Raw genomic sequence first — 27,896 nt, 5'->3', positions numbered from 1 at the left:
TGGTCGGTGGTGGGAGCGCATTTATGAGAGGGGGGAGAGCTGCTGTGTCTGAGGCAGCCAATGAGTAGAGGCTGCACGCCTCAACACCCCCCCCCCCCCCCCTCCCCCTCCATTATTTACTAAGGTCTGTCTGGTCTGTAGAGAGTTTGCCTCTCAAAGCATCTCAAAAGAATCAGAGGACAGTTCCTATGGGTCCAACAGGTCGGGTCACATAACGCGGACTTCCGTCAGATCTGTGCGTAAATCTGCCATCCGACAAAACATCATGTATGACAGCAGCTGGAAGCCAGAAATACATTCCCACGAATTAACTATTAACTGGCCCTCTTCGTTTTTATTTTACCCATGTCAGTATAACAGATGTATGTCTATTTGTGTGTTTTAAGGAAAATCAGGCCTTTTTTTGTGGAATTTCTGTTTACATTTTTTAACCAAATTATGATGAAATTAAGCTGAGTGAGAAGTAGTCTAGAGAAAAAATACGACAGAGTTACTGGGGGCTGGAATAGGTCAAAGGGGGATGGATCTAAATGAGTTGGTTCAAAATCAAAAGGAAATAACTACAACGCCCCCAGGTGTTGGAAATGTGACCTACCACGCAGAAGTTACTGCGACGAGGAGGTTGTTGAGCCGCATGTGTTCACGGCCACAAGGTGGCAGCATAGTTTCTTTTTTCAACACAACTCATACTAAGTTACTGTGTTTTCTGTGGGGCCACTGACAAGGCCGAGAAGCGAATAAAGGAATAAAACAACAAAATCCTGCGTATAGTGGCACTCCAGCTATTTAAACCTGCTCATTACCACAATGCAACTCAACGCCATGGTGGCTAAACACTCACACATTTCAAGCTCAACACACCCAGTTTGACACTCTTTCTGATATGAATAATCAGATTTTTTTAAATGCTAAACAAATGCTCCTAGTCTGAATATTCCTCCCTATGAACCCCATGAACCGATGTTCATGTGCAAAGATAATAGATTGTCCCTTTTCATTTATTTAGTCTGGGGAAGTCCGGTTTCCATTTCAGCGACTGATTTTTTTTCTTCTCAATTGTTCTGCCCGTTTACCGTCGTGCGGTGAGGGCACGATGAGGCCCTATGGATCCAGGGAGGCGTCCATCCACCCATTGTTTCCCTGAATGGCGAGCCATCCTCTTTCCCCGTGGGCCAGGGGCCACGGGGGCAACTGTCCCCGCTCATTAGTGGAGTACAGTCTCTGCATTGAGCTGTCCGGCATCACAGCCAGCAATTCTGTTCCTTTACTTTCCTACTCTCATAGTTAACTCATTTAGTCAGGTTTTATTATTGAGGGGGGGGGGGTTCTCTGGGCCCAAGCGTGCAAAATATGATTTTAGTGTCAAAATATAGAGATATTTAACAGGGAAATAGTAAACAGCATCTTAGTTGGTTGTAGGTATATGGATGTTCCCCAGCAGAATGCACGAGGCATCACATTTTTAGATTGTGATCAGGAAGATTTTCACGAGTTCCACAATCTTAGAGTTCAGAGTCAACATCTGGATGTGCCAAAACATTCATTACAGCAGTGTGTCAACTGCGTGGCCACAACTTATCACGCCGTTTCTTTCTTTCATGAGACAGTTATTGACTGTCACGCCCAGTTGGCTGATTATCATTTTTAATCCTCTGCTGCAGAGCAGCTGGTGTAGTGAATCTTCTTACGGTTCAATGACATGAAAATGACGGGACCCAGATGTGAGCCGCTTTCATCATGCATTCCAAGTTCCCATTTTTACAGGAGCTTCTCTTGACGGCCTTTAGTCAGAAAGAGTCACGTATATTTTCAGCTTCCTTTCTTCCAGTTCACAGGCTTTTATCTTTGTTCATGGGTGTAAAGAAGGACAAAAAGATACTGTCTATAACAGGGGTCTTCTGCTCTGCTATTAATAATTCATTTATTGAAATAATGATCAATTATTGAACGTATCTTAGCTATCAAAAAAAGGGTGGCAAACTGCCTCACTTTATTAAAGACCACATCTATTGTGAGTATGAGTACAAACAGAGGCCCCAACTCACGGAATTAAAAGTTTCAAATAAGGGACAAATTACAGTATGTGAGCAATATGGATAAAATGTAACCCGCTTCAATCACCGTAGAATTACAGCCTCTTTCAAGAGGAAAACGTGTGATCGTGAAAAGGAAACATTGGCTGATATTGATATTTTGTCTTGAGGAATCAAAGTGCACAAAATGGGAAGTGATTGTTAAAGATAACAACCCAGACTCTGGGGAGTTATTGATCTTGAACATCTTTTATCTCCTTTCTCTTTTTTTGTTTGTTGCAGAAGCTGAAAAGGCAAACAAAAGCTGAGATCCTTCCAGTGAGACGCCACTGGCACTCTCACTGTGAGGCGACGTTTCAGAAGTAGCAACAGGACGCAGAAGTCAATGGAGCAGTAGCGTAAATCAACATCGCGCTCCACCACTAAAAGCTCTGTGTTGACAATAATAATGGCAAAGTCCGATGTGTAAAATAAAAACCTGAAAATATGTCTGCCGATTAAACATATCTTTACTTACACTTTACATACAGCACAAATTAAGTGGTTTCACTCCAAAGATAAACTTACACACATAATAATACATCAATATGTATTTTTAAAGCTGAGTTTGGTAAATGGATGTCAGGTGCTTTTCATTATACTGCACTCGGGATCAACAGCGGCTGTAATAGTTTATCGCTCAGCAGAGATTTCCCTGTTGGTGGTGTTGGTGGGTTCGCTGACCTCCTGCTGGGTCTACTGGAGCACACATCACCTCGGCAACTCACCCTTTTAGTGAGATTGAATTATAATGCAAGTTGTTCAGCTTTGGCTTAAACGTTTAAATACCTCCATGAAAAGCTGCCAAAAACAAACCAGAAACAGTAGTTTTTTTTACCGCATTGTTCCCCACATTTCTTCTACCTTCAGCTTACATAGTTGTAGTCACATATAGTCTGCACAACATGAGGTGAACAAATCCAGCTCATGTGCTCCTTGCGAACATGGAAATGATTTACCAAGTGTTTCTTGACCTCTTCGTATGAAAGGTTGACCCCGTGGTGCACGGCTGCAGACATGCAGACTTGAGCATGTGTTTCCTAAGAATTAGTCACGGTGGCTTTTCCTCTGAGGAGAAGTTATTTTTAAAAAACAAAGGCTTCCATGACAAGCACAGGCAGAGGATAACAATTGGAAGGAAGCGTTCAGTTTTGAGCCAATAACAAGGTTAAAAGAAAAGGGCAGAACAAAATTGATACATTTCCGGAGTATTTTTATTTTTTGTTGGACTGATTGCTTTCTGCCCAAGCAGATTCAAACATGCTGAAAAACTTCCAAACAGCTTGAGGCCTGATGTGAAAACACGCTTCTTAGATATTTTTTCGTAAAACAACTGATTCCAGCTCAGATAAATTTCCTGCCGGCCGTACGATTGTCATGACATGATGATAACACACCCTATGCGATTCCTTTGCATCAATGCAGAAATTGGTTTGCACTTTGCAGCAATAACAAAGGAATCCCCAGAATTCCCTTTGTCATCTGCACGTCCCGCCTGAGAAAGAATTCAGAGAGGTCTGCGGGGTCCCGCTCCCTTCATTGTTGATTCGGTGGTACACCCCCCACCCAGGACCCATAAAAGGAAGCAGTCCTTTGTGTTCGGGGAGTGGAGCAGATTTACTGCGGATGGGCTCCCTACAAAGGAGCAGGACTCTGTCACAACAGGGCCCGGATCAGCTGCTCGCTCTCTCACACAGTGCGATTTAACGCTGCGCTTCACACAACTACTGATGCAGACACAACTTCAGCAGCCAATCAGCATCCGTGCAGCTGCAGGACTTTTGCTTCTTGTGTTATTGTCAGTCTTGACATCCCCGTAGGTCTAATTTCTTCATTCCTCACACTGTGTCACCACAGATTTTCGCGTAGTCAGATGAACAGTACTCTAACCAAAGACGTTTCAGTGTGACATTTAATCAATTTGACATGCTCATTCTGGTCATGTTGGACATTGACTATTATAAGTAATTTAGCAACAACAGCCATCTGTTTTAACTTTGCATTGCGTCCATTAGAAGGTTTTCTTGGCACACAAGCCTCCGCCAAAAAATGCCTAGGCCAACTGTGCATTTTGGGCATGCTGCCTTGTCTCTGTCTCTCCTACAACTTGTGGGTTTGGTTTCCTCCACCAGTCTCCGCTATGTGGGCTTCATTACTGTGAAATAGAAGGAGTTGGCCCTTCTGTTTTACCAGGGTTTGAGTTTCACAGGCCTTAAAACATAATCATTTCAGCATGAAGGGGGCAACTCAGTGAAACCCAACCGTTACCTCTGTGTGAGCCGCCCAGATTGCAGCACACATGTTAAATCCTCACTTAATCAGCATGATACGTTATCAATTTGACATGCCTCTTTGTGCTTTATAAATGTCATCATCTATTATAATAGACTGTGCCTAAATGAAAGCGTGACAGATATCCTGCGTTCGAAGTAGCAACACCCATCTGTTTGCATTGCATCGTAGTCATCGCCATGGTTTTATGCCTGTGACAACTGTGCATCTTGGGAATGTTTCCTCGCCCCTCTGATAACTGTTGGGTTTGGAGTCCTTAATGTTGAATGCATTACTGTAAAACTTTTTTTACTGTAAAAAAAAGTTGAACAGACTTTGAGTCTCAGAAAATCTAACTTACAATTCTAGCATTAGGACAAGGTTTTGTCATCCAACCTTTAGTATTGATGAACCATTTCTCATCTCAACAAAGTTGGATAAAAACCTATGTTAGCAAATTAAATGTAAGGGATCGGAGATTTTGTTTAAATGGCTTCTTGTCCAGCTACATAATGTTCAGAAACAACCCTCTGCAGGCTGAGGCTGATGACTGCATGCTTATGTATTACAAGCCTTTCTGCAAATACAATTATTTCCATAGAAAGATACATTTTCAACACGGTGATATTGTGGAAAACGTAGTTTAGAATGAACAGGAAAACTACAGAAATGTGACATTAAAACGTTTGAATAAAAACATTCTCCAAGAATATGACAAAGCCAAAATGGAATATGTAGGTGTCACTAGAGAAGGAATCAAATCCATTACCCACAAAGTCAGCGCTCATTCTGCACCTAAAAGTGCCGCTAATCTGTGAAGAAAGGCCTCGTCACCTGCAGAAGTCCACCTGTTGAACCTGCAGCGAATCTCCGGTGTCTCTATTCCCACTGACCCGAGACAATACGAGACCCGGCAGCTTTACCTTCTCCTGCAGCTCGTGTTACCACCCAGGGCCAAAGGGGACATGAAAGTGCTGATTGTGTGGTTGGGTGAAACCAGGAAAAGGCAGCAACACACCTTTTAGCTCACAGGGACACACACAGACCGCACTGAGCAAGCAAGTTCAAAAACACATTTTGTTGTTCTTTACCAATGATTTATTTGGCGCTATCAACCACATGCAAACCAGTGTTAATTGCAGCCTATTTGATGTATAATTACAGTGAGGAATATCATTTCAACAGTGAACCGTCAATTGAAAAGTGTCGCTTTAGTATAAAAAACAAGAGCCGAAGGAACCCATGAAATAAATAATAATAATACCGCTATACCAATACACACATTGACAGTAACAACTGTGCTTAAAGTTAAGACTCTGATACCCGACAGAGACGGGGAAGCCTGGTTGTGTGAATATGGGGACGATTCTCTATCAATGAGGAATTAACTTTCCTCAGCCGGGGGAAAAAGGGTCAACGGAGAGCTTACATCCGTGAAGAGGCTCGCGATGATGCATCTAACGCATCTGTCACCAAACCCACAGCTACAGAGATGCCATTCACATATCTCACACCAGAAGCTCCCAAGTCATTTGCTGCAATTAGGAATGTGGTCGAGACCATCACCCCACTGTCTGCCTGCCAAAACACACACAAACACACACACGCACATACTTCTTAACTTCAACAATGCCTGCATTGTGTTGTGTTCTGCTGAGGGTTTGTAGGCCAGACAGATTCAAACTTCACACATGCAGAAAAATGAGTGGGCGAAACAATGACGCTGTTTTATGCTCATAGCTGCAGCTGGTGGATGGAAACCTCAAAGCTTGTAAATGCCATATTTTTAGTAACAATGGAGATGATCTTTAAGGAGCACTTTGGGAAAGCCCATCAAATAATGCTTTTGACATCTCTCACATGTTTCATAAACACAAAACTATGAAGCCTTTTAGTATAGTTATGACTTATTTATTCACAGGGTCCGGTTAGCAGGTGTTGTGAGGGTTTACGTTAATATTTTATTCATTCATGAATGGATGATCAACCCCCAAATCAGAGGCCATGTTGAATAAGGGTTTTTCCTATAAATCATGACATGCACTGAAATTCTGACCTCTCCAAAGATAGTTCAGCCTTTCGGTGACCTTCTACAGCTTGTCTGGCTGAATCTGGGAGGTTAATTGGTGAAACAGTTTCAGCAGTTTAACCAAATATAGCAAAACAACTTGAGTTAGTGTGACCTTGGCTGTTATTTGTCTTCTTTTATATAACAAGTCAATAATGTTTGACAGATCATTGCCCGTATGAATATAGAAATTATAGAAGCTACTTTATTATGTAAAAATACAAAGTTTGGTTATAATCTATTTTGTTTAACTCTTTAGAGCGGAAATGAGAAAACATGTTTTTGAAATGGTTATACGATAAACGTATACTATAAACATCCAGTTAAAATCAGATTTTGATGTAGTCATTTTGTCAAAATGCAAACAAACACATATTATAAAAACGTTACTCCCCTCAGCAGCAGTGGCTGCCGGTGGCCGCAGGGGGCGCTGTGGAGCCGCAGCGCGCAGCTCGACCAGCGGCCGTCTCCCGGCCAGAAGGCACCGGGCAGCGCGCAGAGGAGCAGCGGGGTCAGCGGCTCGAGACCTTTGGGACTACTGCGCTCACCTGGACAGCGCCAAAATGCCGCTGCCGCAGCCGGGAAGACCCGCCGCCGTGTGCGTTGCACTTTTATTCTATTCTCTTTTTCTGGAGCCGACTTTGGTGCTCGCGTTCAACCTGGACACCGGTCATGTCATCAGGAAGGACGGAGAGCCGGGGAGTCTGTTCGGGTTCTCCCTCGCCATGCACCGGCAACTCAACCCGGATAAGAGAATGTGAGTGGTGTCTTTCCCTTTGCGCCTTTACTGTTGTCTCCGTTGGCTTCCCTCTGCGGGTAAAACGTGCACCTGACGCGGGAGATTCCCGTAGATTACTGACAGAAGTCTTAACTTCAACTGCGAGATCCTTATCCTAATTTCCTAGTCTGAATAAGAATATCCTGTGTATGTGTCATATTGTATATGAGGGATTCTGACTTTTTAAAACTAACTGATTTCCATCCTCTGCTTGTGATGCGACCTGTACAAATGACTGCAGTCATTCTCCACCAGCACCCGCAGTGTTTCCTCTCGCTTTTTTTGTTCCTATTCTCAATAGCAGTCTCCCCATGGGGCTCTGGATATAAGATGTTAAAGAGGCTGCACACAACAGGTGGATAAACAATGGTTACAACTGAGATGCAAATGTGCCTGTAAGGTCAAACTGAGAGGAGAGCTGCAACTGTTGGTCGATTAATCAGTTGTTGTTCTGTTTGGATAATCGATTGATCGTTTTAGTGTAAAGACGAGGGGTGAGATTTCCTGTTTCAACTCTTTGATAAGATCGTAAATGGAACAACACTTTTTTGACTGTTTGTAAAACGAGCTTTCAGTTAAGTTCCTGACACAATGTCCACTCGTAAAAATAAGAGGAAATAATCAAATGGTTTGTTTCAGCCCAAGATAGACATGTTACATTTAGATAGACATGTTACATTTAGATAGGCGTGTTACATTTAGATAGGCGTGTTACATTTGAATTTTCTTTACTGTCTGAGTGGTGCTTGCTGGGGTTCTCTGTAAAACAGTGAGGACCCAGCAAGTTTCTTTGAAGAAAAGTACTGAGAATGGACAACTTCAGGCAGCGTTAAGGGCAAGCCGACCGATCGAGTGACGCACATCGTCCTCAACTGTCGCACGTTTCATCCGTGCACAAACCCAATAAATTGGGTGCAAGCCTTCACAGGATTTCAGATTACGCCTTCCTGTGTGCAATACAGCGAATAGCTCCCCTCGGCCTGCCCCGAGGGGGCACGAAACACTTGCAGTAAGCCTGATCATCCTCCCACACAGGGGTATCGGGGGTCTGGCGTGAGGAGAGAGGGGGGGGGGGGTGACCAGCATCGGGCTGCATGCAGCAGGCGCCGGGACCTGCAGCAGCATGTTGAGAAGCAGAGAGCTCGGATCAGGAGCCCTGATAACAGGACGTGGGGAGATATCTTATTGGTTTGGCTTAACTTGTGGAATTTTATCTAACAAGTGTTTTGACCTTTACGCACGGCCGGCTCGTGGTGTGAGGAGGTGTGGTTGTCAAAATGGCCCGAAGCTGTCATTTCTTTATTTTTTGTTTAAAAAGGATTCTTCCAGGCAAGGCCTGCTTCCTGAAAACAGGCCCTTTAACATTCGTCGGGGGCGACATGTGTTAAAAGAAAGTCATATTTGTTGGACAAAGAAAAGCGTGAAAAGTGACACTGGCCTGATATTTGCTTTTCAGCCACGAAAGTAAGAGGAGAGTGAAGATTCACCTCGCTTACTTGGACGGACTTCCAAACATACAACTTAACTACTAATCCTTTCCTACATGATCAATCTGTACAATTTATAGGCAACAACAGCTTCAACCAACCCAAAGAAGGTCAACAAAGATGTAAATACTAGTCGAGCTACTAGTAGTGGCTAGTTATAATTCTCCTAACTGTCTTTTGCTTTCACATCCTGGTTAAAAACACATTGAGTTACTGTATAAAAACGCTGCACATTATGGCTGAAAGCGGCTCTCCCCACTCAGCTCCAAAACCCCGCGTGATCCTTTCGAGCGGCCGAGTCGAGGGAAAGCTCAGCAGAGCACACGGGAGGAAGGAATGAGAGGCCCGACTTACTTGTGAGGCACACTGAAGCCAGCGATGCGTCACACACACGTCTGCTTCTTCCCGTTTCTTCTCAATCAAAGATATTTCTGTTGATGACGAGCGGCTGTAAAACTCAACTGTGTGTATTAACACATTAACACCCGCTCCATGTTGTTCCTCTAATGGGTTCCTTGAAAACAAAACCCCGCTTTTCATGGTGTTCATGGCGTTATTATTGGTTCGTGATTGGGTTTAAGAAAGAAGGAGACGCATTTCTACAACATGAGATATGAACGATGTGCAAAAGAGCAACTGAATGCCTCCTCCATAAATAATGCGTTGGGTTAATCATGTGGATATAAAATCCTCTGGAGGAAAAAGACATTTGGCAGGACATGCGTGCACGCCATCTGTGCATATGTAACCCGATAGATCAAAAGCATCAGCGAATCATCAGTCGAGACATTCCACTTCAAAACACATTGAAATGTCTTTTGTTTTAAACTTGATTCTTCACTTAAAGTTAGTCTGCATGCGTAGTGAATATTCATGTTGCTTCTGTGATCTGGTCCCAGCCAATCAAAGATCAGCAGCAATCACAGTGTGTGTGTGTGAGACTGAAACAGCTGCGGCGGTCCTTGTGCCTTGGAGTGCACAGCTGTGAGAGCACGGCAGCACATCTGTTAACAAACACCAGTGGGACCACTCGGTAAACCCACACCAGTATCTGCACTGCACTGGAAGACACGCTGCATGATGGGACGCGGCCTCACGCTGCACCGGGGCTGTAAAGAATTACATCCCACCGCTGTCAGGACAGTGTGATGTTTTAGACCGAGTTTCTAACTCATCCTCATATTGGCGTCACAAATAAACATCACAAATTTCTGCTTCAAAAAGTTTTGACATTTTGTCTTTTTATTCAAAGTGAAAGACTTCTGCTATCGGGCGTGTTGCACGTAAGTGTCAATGTTGCCCCTCAGCTACTTGCTAAATTCTGCAAACTGTCACTTTTCAGAGAAGCTGTTCTGTTGAGTTTTTTTCACCTGTGTTACTGTCTCTTCACAAATCTGCTGTTTTCCTGCACAAAACACCTGTGAAATTCACAAGATCCATTTAGTCGACTAACGATTATTGACTTTCATCAACAGATCTGTAAAACCGGTAAAAGATGTGCGCACATCTCAGCATCAAAAGAAGAAGAAATGACTTGATAAGGAAATCTTGAATGAGTTGAATGAGGCCAAAACGATCAATTAAACAACTGAGAACTAACAATTGATTTCTGATTATCTTGATTAATCATTTTTTGAGGTTTTGTCATAAAATAGTAAAATCTTTCTCTCCGAAGTTCTCTTAACTTTCAGGCAACTTATTTCTCCAGCTAATTGTGTTCGACAAAACACATTAAGTTTACTACCATATATGACAAAGAAAAGCATTTCATTTGGACATTTGAGAAGCTGTTGCTTATAAAGCAAATGATAATCTATCAAAATAATTGCGATTTAATTTCACTAATCTAACTAATCGATTGTTACTTTAAATACAATGCAACCCAATCAAATGTCAAAAGTTTCCCCGAGTTGCTTCGGGGCTGAACTAGTGCAGCTCAGAAGCCGAAGTGTTAAACTTTGTAAAGACTGTTGTTTACATTTACATGACACTGGGTTGTGATTGAGGACAGGATTTGGTCGTCAGTCAGGGGGGCCTCGTGTAACAGATGGACGGCCACGCTAGCGTCCTAAGGATCGATACGTTACTGGGGGAAGAAGTCAAAGGGTGGAGTCAAAGGGGGGAGAAAAGGGTGGAGAGGATTTGCTCTCAGTCTATTGAGAAAATACCTACTAAGCACAAAGTAAGCAGGCTGGTCGGCTCACATGTGCTAGTTAGCTGCTCACTGTGACTATTTGCAATATGTTCAGCTTCACATTAAAGGAAGCTTCAAACAAAGAATGAAAACTATATTTTGGTTCTGGGTGAAAAATTGATTTGAGGTAACGAGTCCTTATGGTTTGATAATGGCAGAACATTGAGATTTCAAGTCATTCGGGTCACATTTCCGAATGGTTTGTTAAAGTTTAGTTATATAGGTACGATTTTTTCAATTGATATGCATGATAATTAATTACGTGGGTTCTCGCTGTCCAGAACCCACTTGTTTAAGTAGTTACAAAGAAAAGCGAGTGGCGAACATGTCTCAATTTTCATGGGAACTGTGTATCTGCAGTACATGAAAAGGCTGCTGACGAGATAAACAACAAGTTGTCCAGGAAATCAAAAAGGTGCAACTACAAAACTCTGAACTAAGTGGTAAAAAAATTGAAATGACTTGTTTTGGGATTTTCCCTGTCCATTACTCTGTAAGTAGGATGAACTCAAAACATTTCAGGGGTCTTAATTAATATAACGCTAATATAAAACGGTAAATATGGTAAACATTATACCGGCTAAGGGAGCCGGTTAGCGCCGCCATGACGAGCCAGTTGATGACATTTAGAGACACTGGTGTGGCAAAGTCTCCCAAATTCATGCTACAGACATAATTAATGTGTGAGCAAGTCAAGTCAAGTCATTTTATTTTGTATAGCCCAGAATCGCAAATTACAAATTTGCCTCAGAGGGCTTGACAGTCTGTACACATACGACATCCTCTGCCCCGAAACCCACCATCGGCACAGGAAAAACTCCCCAAAAAGTGAAAAAACCCTTACAAGAGGGAAAAAAGGGAAGAAACCTTAGGGAGAACGTCAGAGGAGGGATCCCACTCCCGGGATGGACAGACTACAATGGATGCCATGTGTACAGAATGAACAATGTATAATACATGCAATTCCTATGACAGAAATGATTCAAGTAATTGTGAGTAGTAAGCCAGGCGCACAGCAGGACCACTGCAGGGGCAACCACCATCAGATAGAACCACCATCCACAGAATCCTGTGGGGAGGGAGAGCACAGAGACTTTAGGAGAGGGTAATGTCGGTTTATGAGTATAGCAGTTTGTATATATATTAAACACTGTAAACTAACTGGAAATTAACCAATGTGGGCAACATGTGGCAAGATAAAATTTCACTTGTGATCTACTTTCTATATATTTCTTTTGTCATTTTGTCTCATTTTGACGTTGACAGACAGGAAACAGAGAGCGAGAACGATAGGAGGAGGGGATGTGACACGGCTTGAACCATCAGGCCCTTCTGTTCATCACTCCCACTGATACTGATAATTATAGAGACCCTTGCAGCATGGCAACGTTCTCAATCTGAAACAGCCTGTATTGTCAATTGTCTGTTTGATATACATTTTCTTGACAGTTTTTCCGCATAGCTGACGATTCAGAATTAAGGAGTTAAGGAGCTTTTCATGTCAAAAGCCAGAATAAATGTTGGAACCGTCATACTGTCGTAGTTGGTTTTAGAACAAACAAAAGAAAGCAGAGAATGACTCACTGAAGGTGTAGCAGAAATCTACGTCAGAAAAACTCAGTAGCTATCAATACATCTTTGCTTCTTTAATATTGTTTTCTTCTCCAGGCTGTTGATTGGAGCACCGAGAGCCAGAGCTTTGGGGAAACAGACAGCCAACATCACAGGAGGCCTTTATAAATGTGAAATGACTCAGTCTCCCCATTGTGAGCGTATTGAATTTGATAGTGAAGGTGAGTTGTCTGTCTGTCTGTCTGTATACGCGGTAGTGTTTCCGCTTGAGTGCCTATGTATGACTATATAAATGCTGACATACTTTGCTTGTGTTACCAAACCTTTGAAAGAGGACGTACGCGTTGAGAACAAGGAGAATCAGTGGATGGGGGTGACGGTTCAGAGCCAGGGACCCGGGGGAAAGATTGTCGTGAGTGAAACCGACCACCCGCCCCAACGTTCCCATTCGCATTCATTCCAGCTCTGCTCTTATCGCCTGTGAGTTAAACTCAGGTGTACGTTTTGCAATTTCAGACTTGTGCCCATCGCTATCAGAGGCGCTCGTTTGTGAACACGCCTCTGGAGTCCCGGGACATCACGGGGCGCTGTTACGTTCTGAGCCAGGACCTGACCATCGACTCGCTCTCCGACGAGGACGGAGGTAACTGGAACTTCTGCAAGGGCAGACCCAGAGGCCACGAGATGTTCGGATCTTGCCAACAAGGTTTGGCTGCCACCTTTACCAAGGACTACCATTACGTGGTGTTTGGAGCACCGGGAGCGTACAACTGGAAAGGTCACTAACTAACGCACACATTCACAGAGTGGCCATTTACTGAGAGAATAAAGGTCCTCGTTCTGTTAAAATAAGTCATTTAATATTTTTTTTTGCGGGGATCTGCAGGCATCGTTCGAGTGGAGCAAAAGAACAACACTTTGATAGAGATGGGGGTGTACGATGACGGCCCGTATGAAGTCGGAGATGAGCATCTCTTGAGCCCGGAGCTCGTGCCCGTACCCGCCAACAGCTACCTGGGTGCGTTTCCGCTTTGACTTTCACTGATGCACCGTATGTTACTGCTGAAGAGAGATGATCAGAGGCAGGAGAAAGTTGAATAGACGGTTCTCGGAGCAGGTAACTAATGGAATAAGTCAACTGTGGCAGTGTAGTAACTGCTGGATTGGAGCCATTATTAATGTCATTAGGTCATTAGTTGTGGTTTTGCTGCTAGAGCAGTTCACTGTGTTTGGATTGTTGTAAAAAAGGTCTTTTTTTAGGAGTTTCCCCAGAATTGCCACCAGTTGATTAGATTTCCGGCCGGTAAACACTGGCATGACGGAAACCGCTTTGCAACCACTGCAGAAAACATCCTCTTCAGTCACTGATGCTACAATAGTGACTCCAAGTGGTTTGTCAGGGCGACTGCATATTACAGGGATTACATTATTAATCCGTCTGCCCTCTGAACTCCTCACTGTTCCAAATGAGGGAGAAACCGGAGGGTTAAAAATCACGCTTCTCTTCGGTGTAAAAATAAGAAATTCACGCCGCTGTCCCACACTTCAGGATTCTCCCTCGACTCGGGACACGGCATCACAAGGGGCCGAGGCCTGACGGTGGTGGCTGGAGCGCCCAGAGCCAATCACAGCGGAGCTGTGGTCCTGCTGAAGAAGGAGAGCGAAGCCTCCTCCAGGCTGTTGGTGGAGCACACGCTGCACGGCCCGGGACTCGCGTCCTCGTTCGGCTACGACGTGACCGTGGTCGACTTGAACGGTGATGGGTACGCAGGCTTTCACCATCTCTTATTCTGCTTTAGTAAACAGATCATTCATGTTATCGGAGAAGCTTCCTGTTTTTAGCCTTGACGATGACTTTATTGTACTGACTTTATCTTTTATCTCATTTTCTGCATGATATTTGGAAATAACGACCTCCCTTCTTTGACTCAGATGGCAAGACATAGTTGTGGGAGCCCCTCAGTTCTACATGAAGGACGGAGACGTTGGAGGAGCTGCTTACGTCTACATCAACCAGGCAGGCAGGTGGGATAAAATCACACCCGTTCGGCTAAATGGGACCAAGGACTCCATGTTCGGACTGGCAGTGGAAAACATCGGAGACGTCAATCAAGACTCATACGAAGGTTATTTGCAGTAACATTTTGTAGGTTGTTTGTGTTTCTCTCATCAGTCTCTTGTCACATGAACGGGTTTCTCTCTCACGCAGACATCGCCATTGGAGCTCCTTATGATGACGGCGGTGCAGGGAAAGTCTTCATATACCACGGCTCTGCACAGGGAATCACAACCGGCCCTGCACAGGTCAGCTTTGTGGAGCTTTCTTTCAAGTGGCCGTAATCAAGATGTTCCTATTAACACAGGATCACATACTTCATCCCCAGGGTTTGAAAGCTGATCATTTGTCTGTGTCCGCCGGCCCAAAGTGGCTCTGAAACTTTGGCAATTGTTCAAGACTTTGATTTGTCTGAAACGTCCTGTGGGCGAATACTCACAATAACAGCTTCTGCCTGTGATGATCTATTAAACACGTCATTAGTGGAGAAGTACTTAAGCCTCTAACGCGTTTTGGCTCCTGACACTTAATTTAACACTGCAACGTTGTGTTGTTTCATAAGCGTAAGTCTTTTTTCCCATTAATTACAGATCCTTTCAGGAAAAGCGCACAACACGCGACTCTTTGGATATTCTCTGGCAGGGAACATGGACTTGGACAGTAACTCGTATCCAGATGTGGCTGTGGGCTCCCTGTCGGACACAGCTCTGATCTACAGGTAATCGTTACCCTTTATAAGTCTGTTTAAACACTATTGATTTGTGCCACAACTTCATTTAACATTCTTAAATGTAACTTTCCTCAGGTCACGGCCCGTCATCAGCATCAGGAGAGATGTCAAAATATCTCCAAAGGAAATCGACCTCACAGCGAAAACCTGCGGTCAAAGCATTTGGTAGGAACATTGTTGCATTTCAACAGACCTTCTGGTCAAATTGTCCTCCGTCCTTGTTAAAGACCAAACCGTGTCCTGTCAATAGCTTCACGGTGGACGCGTGCTTCACCTGGGAATCAAACACCGCATCTTACAACCCCAGACTGAGTGAGTCACATGCTGAGAAAATAAAATCTTCTTTCCAAAAAGGAAAGAAAGGTTCTTTATTCTTTACACCTCCGTCTTCTCTGCAGCTATCGGCTACTCCATCGAGGCGGACGGAGATCGCAGGAAACACGGGCTGACCTCCAGGGTGATGTTCCTCAACAAATCCCGCACGGAAACAGACTTCCAGTTAAATGGCACCTTGGATCTCCGCGGCCAAAACCAGAAGTCCTGCATCAAGATAACAGCCAAACTAAAAGTGAGGCAAATATACAACAATATGCAATATCGAGTCGTTTTTGGAGTTGCAAGCTTCTAGCATGTGAAAAAAAGCCACTTCCTTAGCTTCTTTAAAACCTAACATATTAAAAAGCTGATTTATCAATTATTTGATCAGCGGATAATGAATAGTCCATTTTATTTAAAAATCAATTAACTGTCCCAAGCAGTTCAATAGACATCATCCAATTTGAGCCTCTCAGTTGTTTGCTGATTTTAATCCAATTTGACAGTAAAATACACGTTTTAGCTTGAGCTTTTGACTTAATGCTTTAGGAAATAAACAAATGTCACTTTGCGTATGACGAGCGTCCCAGGCAGCACTGAGGAGAGCCAATCAGGAGCCAGCTGTGACTCCCATCGCAGATTAAGTATAAACCTAGAGAGGTTTTCCTTGTCAAAAAGACCTCTAGAACTGCACAGATAAGCAGCATGCGCCGTTCTACGGTGTCTGATTCGCACAGGACAACATTAAGGACAAGATGCGCAGCGTCCCCATCGAGGTGTCTGCAGACATCGCCGGGACTAAACGACAGAAGGCGAGGAACGGCCTCTCGCAGCTGATGCCCATCTTAGACTCCTCTCAACCAAGCAAAGACGTCATTCAGGTGAACGTCTATTTTTATAGGTCAATGACGAAAGGTGCACAGCGGGGAAAAGTCTTACATGCTTCTGTTGTTGTTGTTGTTGTTTGTTGTTGCTGCTGCTGCAGGTGAACTTTGTGAAAGAGGGATGTGGAAGGGATCATGTTTGCCGGAGCAACCTGAAGATGGAGTACAAGCTGTACTACAAACAAAGCAACCTGGACGTGTACTCCCCACTGCCCGTGTGAGTAGAACCTGATCTATCAATCACGGTTATAGAGGAGTTCCACTGCTCATCGAGGTCTTTGTCTTCTACAAGAATCCACCTGAGGCGACTGCTCACGTTTGTCTACTTGCAGGAATAACAACTTTCCAGTTTTCCATCTGAGTTACGAGAGGAAGGACTTGGCTCTGCGAGTGACGGTCAGCAACATGAATGATGATGATGCTTACGAGGCGAAGCTGCTGGGGACGTTCCCGGACACGCTGTCTTATTCTGGAGTGCGCTCACATGACAGAACGGTAAAAAAAAACAGGGAGGGAGACAGACTCGAACATTTCACCCACCTTTAGCGATGAGTATGAGGATGTGAATCCAGCTAATATTGTAGTTACGGACAATTGAAAAGCATTAGCTAGTGAAATAACAAAATGACCGTCTCCTCCACATGCTGACTGACTGGTTGTGTGATCTTTCACTTTCGTTGTACAACATGTTGTTTCCCAGCTGGAAAAGCCGATCATCTGTACGGCCAATCTGAACGGCTCTCAAGCTGAATGTGAGCTGGGAAATCCTTTCAAGAGAGACTCAAAGGTACAGATCAGTTTCCCATGTTTATCCTCACACATAGTTGAGGGGTTGAACCGCATAGCTGTATTTCAAATGTGAGAGATGGGATTTCCCCCCCTTCTTTTTTGCACCAGGCTACATTTTACATCATCCTGAGCACTGTGGGTATGACGCTCCACACCAACGAGATCGACATCAACCTGCAGCTCCAAACGTAAGTATTGAACTGTATTTCCAGATAAGTTTACATCAACATCAATTAAATGAATGCACTTCATTGGTGTATTTTCTTTTCTTGCAGTACAAGTGTGCAAGAAGACATTGTCCCCGTTAAAGTGAAGGCTAAAGTAATCATTGAATTGCCGTTGTCGGTCAGCGGGTAAGTGTGTTCAACTAATGGTTGACTACAGTAACTCCAGCGGCGTGTAAACTAATCGTTTGCCTTTTCCTCACCAGAGAAGCCAGTTCTAACCAGGTTTCCTTCGGGGGTGTCGTGAAAGGGGAAAGTGCCATGAAGACAGAGGAGGAGATTGGAAGCTTGATAACTTATACATTCAGAGTTAGTTCGTTCCTCCAGCCTTTGATTTTTTTTAATTCACTGCTGTCACAGTCTTTGAATTCACGCCATGCTGATTTCTCCTTCAGATACACAATTTGTGGAAGTCTTCTGTCAAAGCTTCACTTCACATCCAGTGGCCCAAATGGAGCAAAGACGGTAAATGGCTCCTGTACCTGGTGAAGATCACCGCTGCAGGACCCGAGGACGTCCGCTGCTCTCCCGAGTCTGAAATCAGCTCCCTCAAACACGTCCAGGTAGCATTTCTAAACCTCTACTGCCATGCACTCCAGGTGAAATACGCACTGGCCTGAAGTCCGCTTGGTTCCACTTTGAATTAATGGGAAGAATTATTCTTCCAGGAGGCCTCCACGTCCAGAACAAGGCGTGAAATTGGAGAAAGAATAACTGTTGGCAGAATGTCGTCAATGTCAGACAAGAAGAAGGTTTTGGTGAGTCTATGTATGTAGTATTAAGTGAGAGGAAGCCAACTACATTTGCTCAAGCAGTATTAGGAGTTATGTTCATGCCTGTAGTTTATTTGCAAGATTTTTGCATATGAAACATTATGAGCTTACGGGTGCAGCTGACTGACAGAATACGCATTGGCAATTATCTAAAAACAAAAGTATCTGGCTCCATGTTTGTGTATAAATTAGCTGGTTGTCCTTTCAAATGTTTTCAATTAAATTCTAATAAATTTGAGGTTTTGACTGTTGGGCTCTAGTTAAAGATTGTTTTTACAAACCAACTTTACATTTTACAGATAAAATAATAATAAAATGTCCTCCAACGCAGTTCATCACGGTGTCGATTTACTCTGATGGGTAACGGACTCTCTCCTCCTCAGACATGTGACGGTGAGATCAGATGTGTGGTGCTCAAGTGCCCCCTACAGGGCATGGACGGAACATCACTTGAACTGAGATCCCGTCTGTGGAACTCGACCTTTATTGAGGTGACGCGTCGTCCTCTAATGTCTTCCATTGTGTCTCGTCAGGGATCTGCTGCAGCCGTCTTACCTCGGCTTATTTGTTTTGTTTTCACACAGGATTACGCCTCCACCCCAAACTTGCACATCGTGGTGAAGGCCTCCCTCGTCCTCCATACTCAGGCTAAAAACATGATCCTGAGAACTCCCCACACGGACGTAAGCACCTCCACAGCTGCCTAACAGCTTATCAACGTGTAATCTTGGTCGCAACTCACCTGGTGTCTTGTTTTCTTTCCAGGTGACGGTGTCCGTGTCCCCTGAAGGGGCGGTGGCGCAGCACACCGGAGTTCCCTGGTGGATCATACTGGTGGCCGTGCTCGCAGGCATCCTGATCCTGGCTTTGTTGGTGTTTCTGCTCTGGAAGGTGAGATGCAGCCATTGAACTGCTGAAGTTACATCAGAAAAGATGCAGCCTGTGAACTGCATGAGACACGAGAGCTGATTAAAGAAGCCTTTGTTTGCCGGTTACATATTTCAAGCTTATATTATTTTGTGTTTCTTTGGTCTCATATTAGGTTAAATAACTTATTTTGGACGGTCAAAATAAATATACATGAATATTTTAATTATTATTTTTATAATTATTATTAATAAATAAAGTTATTGAATAAATAAAATGTATTTTTTCTTTAATCTCAAAGGAATTAATTGAGTAACTTAAATATTCTGCAGTCTATCTGCAAATAAGCAAAGCAACATTTAGTTTTTGTCCAATGACATTTGAGCGTCAACCCTTGACTCTCCCGATTAAGTACCGCGCCAACAAAATGCTTTTTCTCTGGTGTATTGATGGTCGACATCCCTCTAGCTATTGAACCACCATGTCCCTCTAAACACTCCACCACTTGCTCCCCCATCAGTGCGGTTTCTTCAAGAGGGCGTCACAAGACCAATACGATGCTGCGTATCAGAAGGCAGAGATCCATGTTCAGCCCTCTGACAAAGACAAGCTCTCTGCTGAGGCCTGAGCGTTGCTCTGATCGGGGGTAAACGCAGCTGTCAGCATGGAGTGTGACCCCCCCCCCCCTGCCCCGCGCGCTCCCCCCGCTGTGACTAATGACCTCGCTTTACCAGCAGACTCGGTGCAGAAATATTCAATCAGACACATATTGTACTTAGCGGACGAAGACGATGACATTTACATTAAACACACAAAAAATATTTACAATTATATTCATATTTTCTTAATGAAGTGCGCAAGGCTTCTGCTATTCATGCAATATGTGTCTCTGAATATTGACCCCTAAGAATCTTTGTATTTTCCTACCAACAGGCGTCATACGTATGTTTCTTTAATCTCTAGGTAATTGTTCCGCTCTGCAGGTGCCTTCGCTGACATTGTTACTGCTTGGCTGTTTGAAGCGTCCCATTAAAAAAAAAACGCTACGCATGCTCAACACGCATCTGTCTCCTCTTGCTGTTTAGTGCACCTGAATGTTTCTATCAGATTTTAATAATGTAATCTCCCTTTCTCAGTGCGGATTCTTTAAACGCTCCAAACGAGACGACAGCGTCCCAAGTTACCACGCGGTGCGGATCAGAAAGGACTCCCCCGAGCACCAGGATGGAAAAGTCAAGCTTGATCTCCTTGATAAGAAGCCGTGGATGACGAATTGGATGGACAGTGAAAGTTACTCGTGACTCGTCTTACGGGTGAAATGATTTTTTGCAAACTGCTTTAAGCGGTTTTAAGCAGGTTACCTGCATCAGTCTCAAGCCACAAACTGGAAGGACTTTTTCTTCTTCACCTGGAGAACATCAGTAATGTTCCTTTTTAGGGAGAATCAGTTGTCTTTGAATTGTTTACACTGAATACATTACATGTTTTTTGTAAGTTTTGTAAATATTTAAATACTTCTGCACACTGTATATTTATTTTTTGATAAGAAAATAATTTCATGCAGCCAAAGAGTTTTTTTTCCGGTTAGGATTAACGTACAGCGTCACCGTTTCTATGCAAGGAAGGTGCTTCTAGGTCAGGAGTATGGATCTGTCCCATTGGGTTGACATGTAGGTACATTATCATTTCAACAATTATTCAAGGTGCATAAATGTCTTTTTCCACATCCGTTACCTCATTAAGGTAGCAACCACTGTACGTTAGGTGAACACTGAGAAAGATCTTTTGTTCCGTGTAGTCCACGGGAAAGACGCTGAATAGAAAATGCAATGTTAAGTTTTAGAGATGAATTGAATGTTAATGACTTGATGTGTAATAAAAAGGTTTAAACAATGAATGCTACAATTTCCTTTCATTACCAATAGTAGTATAATCTCAAACAAAAAGGTACAATCATCAGTTTCGTTGAATTGTTTGCTCAGTCAGTCAAAAAGATAATCAGTTTACAGAAGAGAAGCTAAATCACAAAGTTCTACCTCTGCAGTTAAACATTCATGTCTGAATCTTATTTGCTATCCAAAAAAGTGAAGCCGTAACTATTTTATGCATTTAATCATATTATTTAGAACCACAGCAGCATTTACATGGGAACAGATCGATTGCGTCACCACTCTATATCAACGCTATTGCAATGGAAAGATCAGGCTTTATGCAACCAAACGGCTGAGCTGAATAACAGGAATTGTGTACGTTTGTTGTTTTTGCATTTAAAATATCTAAACCCACTAAAAAATACTTCCCTCTTTAGTCAATATACACATGAACAAATTCATTGCAGATCAGTCAAATGTCAGACGAAAGGTTTTCTCCTGCTCTTTGCGCTGGTTGTCACACAATTTAGACACTTCTTCCACTCTTCTCTGCAGGAGAACAGAGTTCTGATCGATCCACTGAAGTGAATCCATGTGGGTGTTGAGAATTTTACAGATCTGCTGAAGCTGAAAAACGAAAAAGATGTAAACGTTAATTTAAATGCGAGACAATATATGCAAACTCCTCCCCCCCCAAAAAAGGTTCCACTTGAATTGAGCCTGGTCTTACCGGGTCACTGGTATCGGCCGGGCCGCTGGACGTGTTCAGGTGCTCGATGATCTCCTTCAGGTCCTGCGACATCCTCTTCAGCTGGGCGTCCACGTTCTCCGCCAGCTTGTACGTCCTTTCGCGTTCCTCGTCCGCGTTCTGCATGTAGATGGTTCCACTCTGCTCCTTCACAGACTCCTCCAGCGGGCACAGCAGGTCCTCCAGCTCCTTCTGTTGGGACAGGATGAAGTCCAGCTCCTGGTTCAGCCGCCTCTGGTCCAGCTTCACCTTCTCCATCTCCTTGTGCAGGGATGTGATCTTCTCCCCGTTCTCCACCAGCATGCGGTCCCACGCGTTCACCTGGGTGGCCTGCTGCAAGAAATGCCTCTCCTGGTCCTCCAGCTCCAAACTCCACTTGTTAATGAGACCCTCGAGCTGGGCGTAGGTCATCACTGGAGGAGCAGCGGTTGCGGAGATCGTCGAGGCTGCAGAAGCTGTCGCGATACCTGAAGCGGTCGAGGATTTGAGCCCCAGCGAGAAGGCCGTCGCGGCCCCTGTTGCTGCTACCGTGGCGGTGGGGGCAGGGGCCGGGGCGGAGGTCGCTGCCCCCAGGGGTTTGAGCATAAAGGACAGACCTCCACCGGGGGCTGCAGTGGTTGCGGCAGCGGTGCTTGCTGCTAAAGTCGGGGCTACACCCAAAGTAAAGCCCGCACCTGTTGAAGAGGCGGTAACTGTGGCGGCAGCGGCGGTGGCGGCGGCCGCAGCGGCGGCGGAAGCGGCAGCGGTGGGGATTGGTGAAGCGAAGAGGGACGCGCCGGGGGCTGTGGCTGCCTGGGTGGATACGGGAGGCGCCGGGGTGGACGAGGGCTTGATCCCAAAGGCGAATCCTCCACCCTGACTTGGCGCGACCGCGGCAGCGGGTGCTGGCTGCGGCTGCATGCTCATGCCGAGGGTGGACGGAGCACCGGTGCCGAAGCTGAAGCCCCCTCCCTGGGCAGCAGTAGGCGCAGCCATGGGGGCCGCCGGGGCGGTCGCCTGGACCTTGGTCGCCCCGAAGCTGAACGCTCCGAATGAGAGGCCGCCCGCTCCGGTGGTCGCAGTCACCGCGGCCGTCGGCGGTGCCGCGGGTTGGGGTTGAACCGCGAGTTGGGGTTGAGCTTGAGACGGCGTGCCAAAGGCCAGGCCCCCTCCCGCAGGAGCGGCAGTCTGGGCTGACAGACCCGATCCCAGAGTGAACCCAGACCCCGCAGCTGGAGCCGCCGCGGTGCCTAAAGTCAGCCCTTGTGGCGCCGATGCCGCTGGCGCCGCGGCGGCTTGAGGGGCGGCCATGCCAAACGTGTTGGTGGGGGTCCCGAAGGAGAAGCCCCCTACGGCTGCTGTGCTCTTTGCTGGGGTACCAAAGCTGAAGGATCCGGCCGGGTTGGGGGCGGCGGGGGCCTGAGTGGGAGTGCCAAAGGCGAAGCCCCCTCCAGAGGCGGGAGGTACGGCGCCAGTCATCCCGAAGCCCGTGCCGGGGCCCGGGGCCGCGGGCTTCGGAGCTCCGAAAGAGAAGCCCGTGCTGGCTTGCCCAAAGTTGAAACCGCCACTCATTTTCGTTTGCCGGAAGAGAACTTCAGTACGAAGCTGTATCAAAAACAGCTAACGATAACTCACAAAATGGTCACTTCCTCGCTGGACTTGTGTGCGGCTTTTGGCGGGTCACAAATACGAGCTGCTTCGAGCGACGTAACCGAGGAAACAGTTTCTCCGTTACCACGGCTTTCCAGGCGTTGGCTGTTAATAGAGACGATAGCGGGTTTGGAAACGTTACGTCGACCCAAACGGCGGCTAAAAAGTTAACAAAACATCCTTCGCAAAACGTGGCCCGCTGTTTCGCACTTTATTAAACAGGCATTTCTGTAGACGGCTACAGGAAGTGACGGTTAGGACCACAGCCGGGCGATTTAGCCCCATGTCAGGTCTGCCGAGGCACAACGCCCGCCTCTCTTGGTATGATTGACGGCGCTGATGTCCAATTAAAGTCGTGAACGCACTCAAATTGTTATGGTAAAATTCGCTGCCTGAAAAAATGAGCGGAGGGAGACTTTCACTCCCTTTTTCCCAAAGAGTACTGAGTCTACAACAAGATATCTACTATAGTGTGAGATGTGAGTCGTGAAAGAAAACGAAGAACTAACTAATGGACATGACTGTATTTTTAGTTCAATTGAATATTTTGGTATTATTAACCATGCAATGGTTTAACATACAATATAATGTCAATTATATTCTAAACGTAATTTCTCTGAAATACTGTACACAATGCAATGTATATGTACTAGCAAAAAATAATAATAATTAAGTAAATGTATCATAATCCGTTTTCCACCAATTTTTAAATATTCTTTATTTATAATATATGCATTTTTCCATTTATACATTAGGAGAAGCATATTTTGATAAAAAATGTATGTTTGTTTAACGTATGTTTAAATGCATCTTAACAAAGCGTAAAGGTACGGACACCTCTTGATGCCGTCGTGACTCTTTGTAGGGTTAGCTGGATGGACGCCTGGTGTTCGCATAGCCATCGTTCCGTGTTTACATTTATTCTACACTTCGCTGTAAACATTTGTAAACATTTAAGACGAGTATGGATTCACAAATCCCACCAAAACTACCAGGAACAGGACCTTGATTCCACTAACGTGTTTACGTGCTGCCGCCAACGTCAACGTTGACGCCAATGTCAAAGAATAGCTCGCAAACTGCGTGTCGCAACAGTGGATGTCGCCAGTGATTAACTAATTAACCGAACAGCACAAGCGAGCGAACACAGCAGCCGCCACGATGAGGATTTTAAGGTTTCTGAGGAGCAGCGTGTCCGTGGGAAAGAACATCGACTATTACTCCAAATTTTCACCCTCTCCTCTCTCAATGAAGCAGTTTCTGGATTTTGGTAATAGTCTGTACACACACACATACACACACACACACACACACACACACACACACACACACACACACACACATTCATTCATTTGCATCATCCTCCAAAGTCCTCAATGCCCCCGTTGAACCACCACAGCATGCACTGCCGTGGCAAAATTACACATTATTCCTGTTTTTGTTTACACCCCTCAGGCTCAGAAAATGCATGTGAGAAAACCTCCTTCACCTTCCTCCGGCATGAGTTACCTGTGCGCTTGGCAAACATCATGAAAGAGATCAACCTGCTGCCAGACAACCTGCTGAGGACTCCATCGGTGCGGCTGGTCCAGGGCTGGTACGCGGGCCTTCTCCTAATTGTCCCCCCAAATTACGCCTTCGCCTTTACCTTTGGTGCCTTTTGTGATAGATTGTGATGTCACGCGCAGGTACATGCAAAGTCTTCAAGAAATTCTCGAGTTCAAGGAAAAAAACGCAGGCGATGATAAAGTCACATATGAGTAAGTGGACGAAACACGCTGCGCAGGTTCTGTTTCACGCGTGAAGGTGATCTGACGCCCGGCGGCAACCGGCCCGTCTCAGTTTCACAGAGGCAGTAATAAGGATCAGGAATCGGCACAACGACGTGATTCCCACCATGGCTCAGGGAGTGGTGGAGTACAAGGAGACCCACGGCACGGACCCCGTCGTCAGCCAGAACGTCCAGTACTTTCTGGATCGTTTCTACATGAGCAGGATCTCCATCAGGATGCTGCTGAACCAGCACAGTGAGTCGACTCTACAGACGACACACAAACGCTTCTTTAAATGACCTGTGAAAGTGAATCGTTTAATGAGACCTCGATGCACAAAGACGGTCGACCAGCCGAGACCTGCATGTTCTAACAATGAGGATGATAGTAAATATCGTTGTTGTTTTTAGGACACACAGGTCCTGATTTGTGCATGACAAAAACATGACAAGTAACAGAACTAACACAACTGACTATGAGAGAAAGCTAAATATTATGACTCTAATTTTGAGGAAGGAAGAAACACGCCGCTTTTGCATCCTGGAGTGACAAATGCTTGTATGTAAACAAAACAACATTTTGGGACAGCCGATTAGTTTTAATAGCTGCTTTGCTTCTGTCACTTTTTTTGACAATAAATGACAAAAAAGTTTAGACAAAAAATGGGAGAGAATTGATTTCCGCGTCACAGTTTCTGATCAAATGTTGCATTTTTCACACGGTTGATTAGTTAATTAAGATTTGGGTGAAATGTCTGGTTTATAATAAACACTTATTAACACTGAAGTTACACCTCTGTGTGTTTTTGCTCCAGCGCTCCTCTTCGGTGTGAATGTGAAGGTGAACCCGGCTCATCCCAAACAGATCGGCAGTATTGATCCAAACTGCTGTGTCAGCGATGTCATCCGAGGTGAGAGCACCAACGTTTAAGGACGCAGCGCTCAGAAATGTGGTCATTCGTTGTCTGAAAAAAAAAAAAAAGAACTCTCCTCCCCACAGACGCCTATGAAAATGCACGGAACCTCTGCGACCGGTACTACATGAACTCTCCTGAGCTCATACTGGAGGAATTTAATGGTAACGTGTTCAGATACTACATTACAAGCTTGACACGCCTGACCAGATTCAGTAACCTTTCGCTCGTCTGCTTTGTCCCTGACAGTCCAACCCGTCACCGTCGTCTACGTTCCATCTCATTTATATCACATGGTCTTTGAACTTTTCAAGGTAGGGTTGGATTTATTTTTCATTTTCCCTCTTAATGCAACAGCTGGCTCACATGACACAGTTTCACGTCCCCGCCGCTCTCTGTGCTTCACCCCCCCCCGGTTGCAGAACGCCATGCGGGCCACCATGGAGCTGTACGGGGACGCCATGGAGTATCCTCCCATCCACGCGCAGGTCGCTCTGGGAACCGAAGATCTGACCGTCAAAGTAAAGCCTTCCCCAGTTATACCCCCCCCCCCCCTCAAGATAAAAGCATACCAGTGTAAACCAAACACGCCCGTGCGTTGCTCCCCAGGTGAGCGATCGGGGAGGAGGCGTGCCGCTGCGCAAGATCGACAGGTTGTTCACGTACACGTACTCCACGGCTCCCCGGCCCAGCAGCGACGGGGCCCGCGCCGCTCCTCTGGTCAGTGCTGTGTGTGTGTGTGTGTGTGCGTGTGTTTGACTCGGACACGCATGACTCAAACCGCTTGCTCTGTTTTAACGGCGTGCAGGCCGGTTACGGGCACGGCCTGCCCATCTCTCGACTCTACGCCCGCTACTTCCAAGGGGACCTGAAGCTGTACTCTCTAGAGGGTTACGGAACTGATGCTGTCATCTACATCCGGGTAACTTGTGCACGAACATTGTGTCTGTGTGTGTCTGTGTGCGTTAGTTACACCGTGTTTGAACTTCCTCCGCTCAACCTTCTGGCCAGGCGCTCTCCACAGAGTCCATCGAGAGGCTCCCCGTGTACAACAAGTCGGCCTGGAAACACTACAAGACGATCCAAGAGGCCGACGACTGGTGCGTCCCCAGCAAGGAGCCCAAGGACATGACCACGTTTCGCAGTTTCTAGAACCCAGCCGGGTGCCGTCCTGCAGATTTTTCCATCTCACTCCTAATGGTGTTTCCTTCTCGCTCCCGCTGGTGCCATTGATGTTTAGGACTGGGAGTATAAGTATTTTTGAATAAATGTACCACGCAATATATCATTATCAACCAACATATGAATTACAGTATATCTGTTCCAAACTAAAGTCAGCTGATGAAATCAGTTGAAATGAATTATTTTTGATGCGTAGAGAACAAACTATCGGCTCGGTTGGGGTTTCGAAGCGTGTGTCTTTTGCTCCACTGGTTTACAGCTGCTCCTTCAAACCCGCAGCTGATTTTATTTGAGATGAAAGTTGATCTGCAGCTTTTAGTTTGTGTGTGCAGAGCATGTTCAGCTCATCTCTTCTGCTGCGCTTGGCAGATCAACTATTGCTGCTTGTTCTTTAAAGGGTTGGAATCTTCTGCTGATGAGTTAGCAGCGTTTCGGTGCATCAGTTGGATGATGTTTCCAAGCAACATGTGATCAAATCACGGATTTGCAGTCTGTAAACAGACATTTTGCACCTTTTGAACATTTAAGGAAACTGGATTATTCAAATTTAAAGGCTATATTTTATTTTTATTGTTTGCTACATATTTAGTTTTATTCTTCCCAACAAGTTGTATCACAAAGTGAGAAACATTTGGATTAGATTTTTAGAACTCATCCTGTCAAATAAGCTAGTAGATATTTCCATTGTGACACTGAGTTAC

General features: G+C 45.1%; 3 protein-coding genes across 6 annotated transcripts; 2 read left to right on the top strand and 1 right to left on the bottom strand.

The window, feature by feature from the left end:
* Positions 1-6,839: 6,839 nt before the first annotated feature.
* On the top strand, positions 6,840-20,977 carry itga6a (integrin, alpha 6a). 4 transcript variants are annotated; one of them, XM_040202374.2, is made up of 26 exons: positions 6,840-7,168; positions 12,539-12,663; positions 12,775-12,854; positions 12,959-13,220; positions 13,329-13,460; positions 13,992-14,205; positions 14,375-14,568; positions 14,652-14,746; positions 15,089-15,216; positions 15,304-15,393; positions 15,479-15,540; positions 15,627-15,796; positions 16,281-16,424; positions 16,529-16,644; positions 16,760-16,922; positions 17,128-17,214; positions 17,325-17,404; positions 17,492-17,569; positions 17,647-17,749; positions 17,836-18,003; positions 18,109-18,198; positions 18,597-18,704; positions 18,798-18,896; positions 18,979-19,104; positions 19,601-19,726; positions 20,217-20,977. In XM_040202374.2, exons 1-25 carry the CDS (start codon positions 6,975-6,977, stop codon positions 19,706-19,708), a joined length of 3,216 nt encoding a protein of 1,071 aa, XP_040058308.2. In that variant the 5' UTR covers positions 6,840-6,974; the 3' UTR covers positions 19,709-19,726; positions 20,217-20,977. The 4 variants fall into 4 exon arrangements, with proteins under 4 accessions (XP_040058308.2, XP_040058307.2, XP_040058306.2 ...); XM_040202373.2 differs by lacking the exon at positions 19,601-19,726 and having other exon boundaries at positions 18,112-18,198; XM_040202372.2 differs by lacking the exon at positions 19,601-19,726.
* Positions 20,978-21,175: 198 nt separating this feature from the next.
* LOC120834405 (uncharacterized) lies at positions 21,176-23,762 on the bottom strand. Its single transcript, XM_040202382.2, has 2 exons — positions 21,682-23,762; positions 21,176-21,578 (listed from the first exon to the last, which is right to left on the bottom strand). Exons 1-2 carry the CDS (start codon positions 23,248-23,250, stop codon positions 21,420-21,422), a joined length of 1,728 nt encoding a protein of 575 aa, XP_040058316.2. The 5' UTR covers positions 23,251-23,762; the 3' UTR covers positions 21,176-21,419.
* Positions 23,763-23,792: 30 nt separating this feature from the next.
* On the top strand, positions 23,793-27,859 carry pdk1 (pyruvate dehydrogenase kinase, isozyme 1). Its single transcript, XM_040202383.2, has 11 exons — positions 23,793-24,598; positions 24,784-24,925; positions 25,017-25,088; positions 25,171-25,355; positions 25,915-26,010; positions 26,100-26,177; positions 26,263-26,327; positions 26,436-26,534; positions 26,623-26,733; positions 26,822-26,935; positions 27,025-27,859. The coding sequence occupies exons 1-11, from the start codon at positions 24,490-24,492 to the stop codon at positions 27,163-27,165; spliced, it is 1,212 nt and encodes a 403-aa protein (XP_040058317.1). The 5' UTR covers positions 23,793-24,489; the 3' UTR covers positions 27,166-27,859.
* Positions 27,860-27,896: the final 37 nt, after the last annotated feature.

The sequence above is a fragment of the Gasterosteus aculeatus genome, chromosome 16, assembly GCF_964276395.1.
Source record: "Gasterosteus aculeatus chromosome 16, fGasAcu3.hap1.1, whole genome shotgun sequence".
NCBI classification, from domain to species: domain Eukaryota; kingdom Metazoa; phylum Chordata; class Actinopteri; order Perciformes; family Gasterosteidae; genus Gasterosteus; species Gasterosteus aculeatus.
The sequence above is the reverse complement of the archived record's forward strand: the minus strand, read 5'-3'. Positions and strand labels throughout refer to the sequence as shown.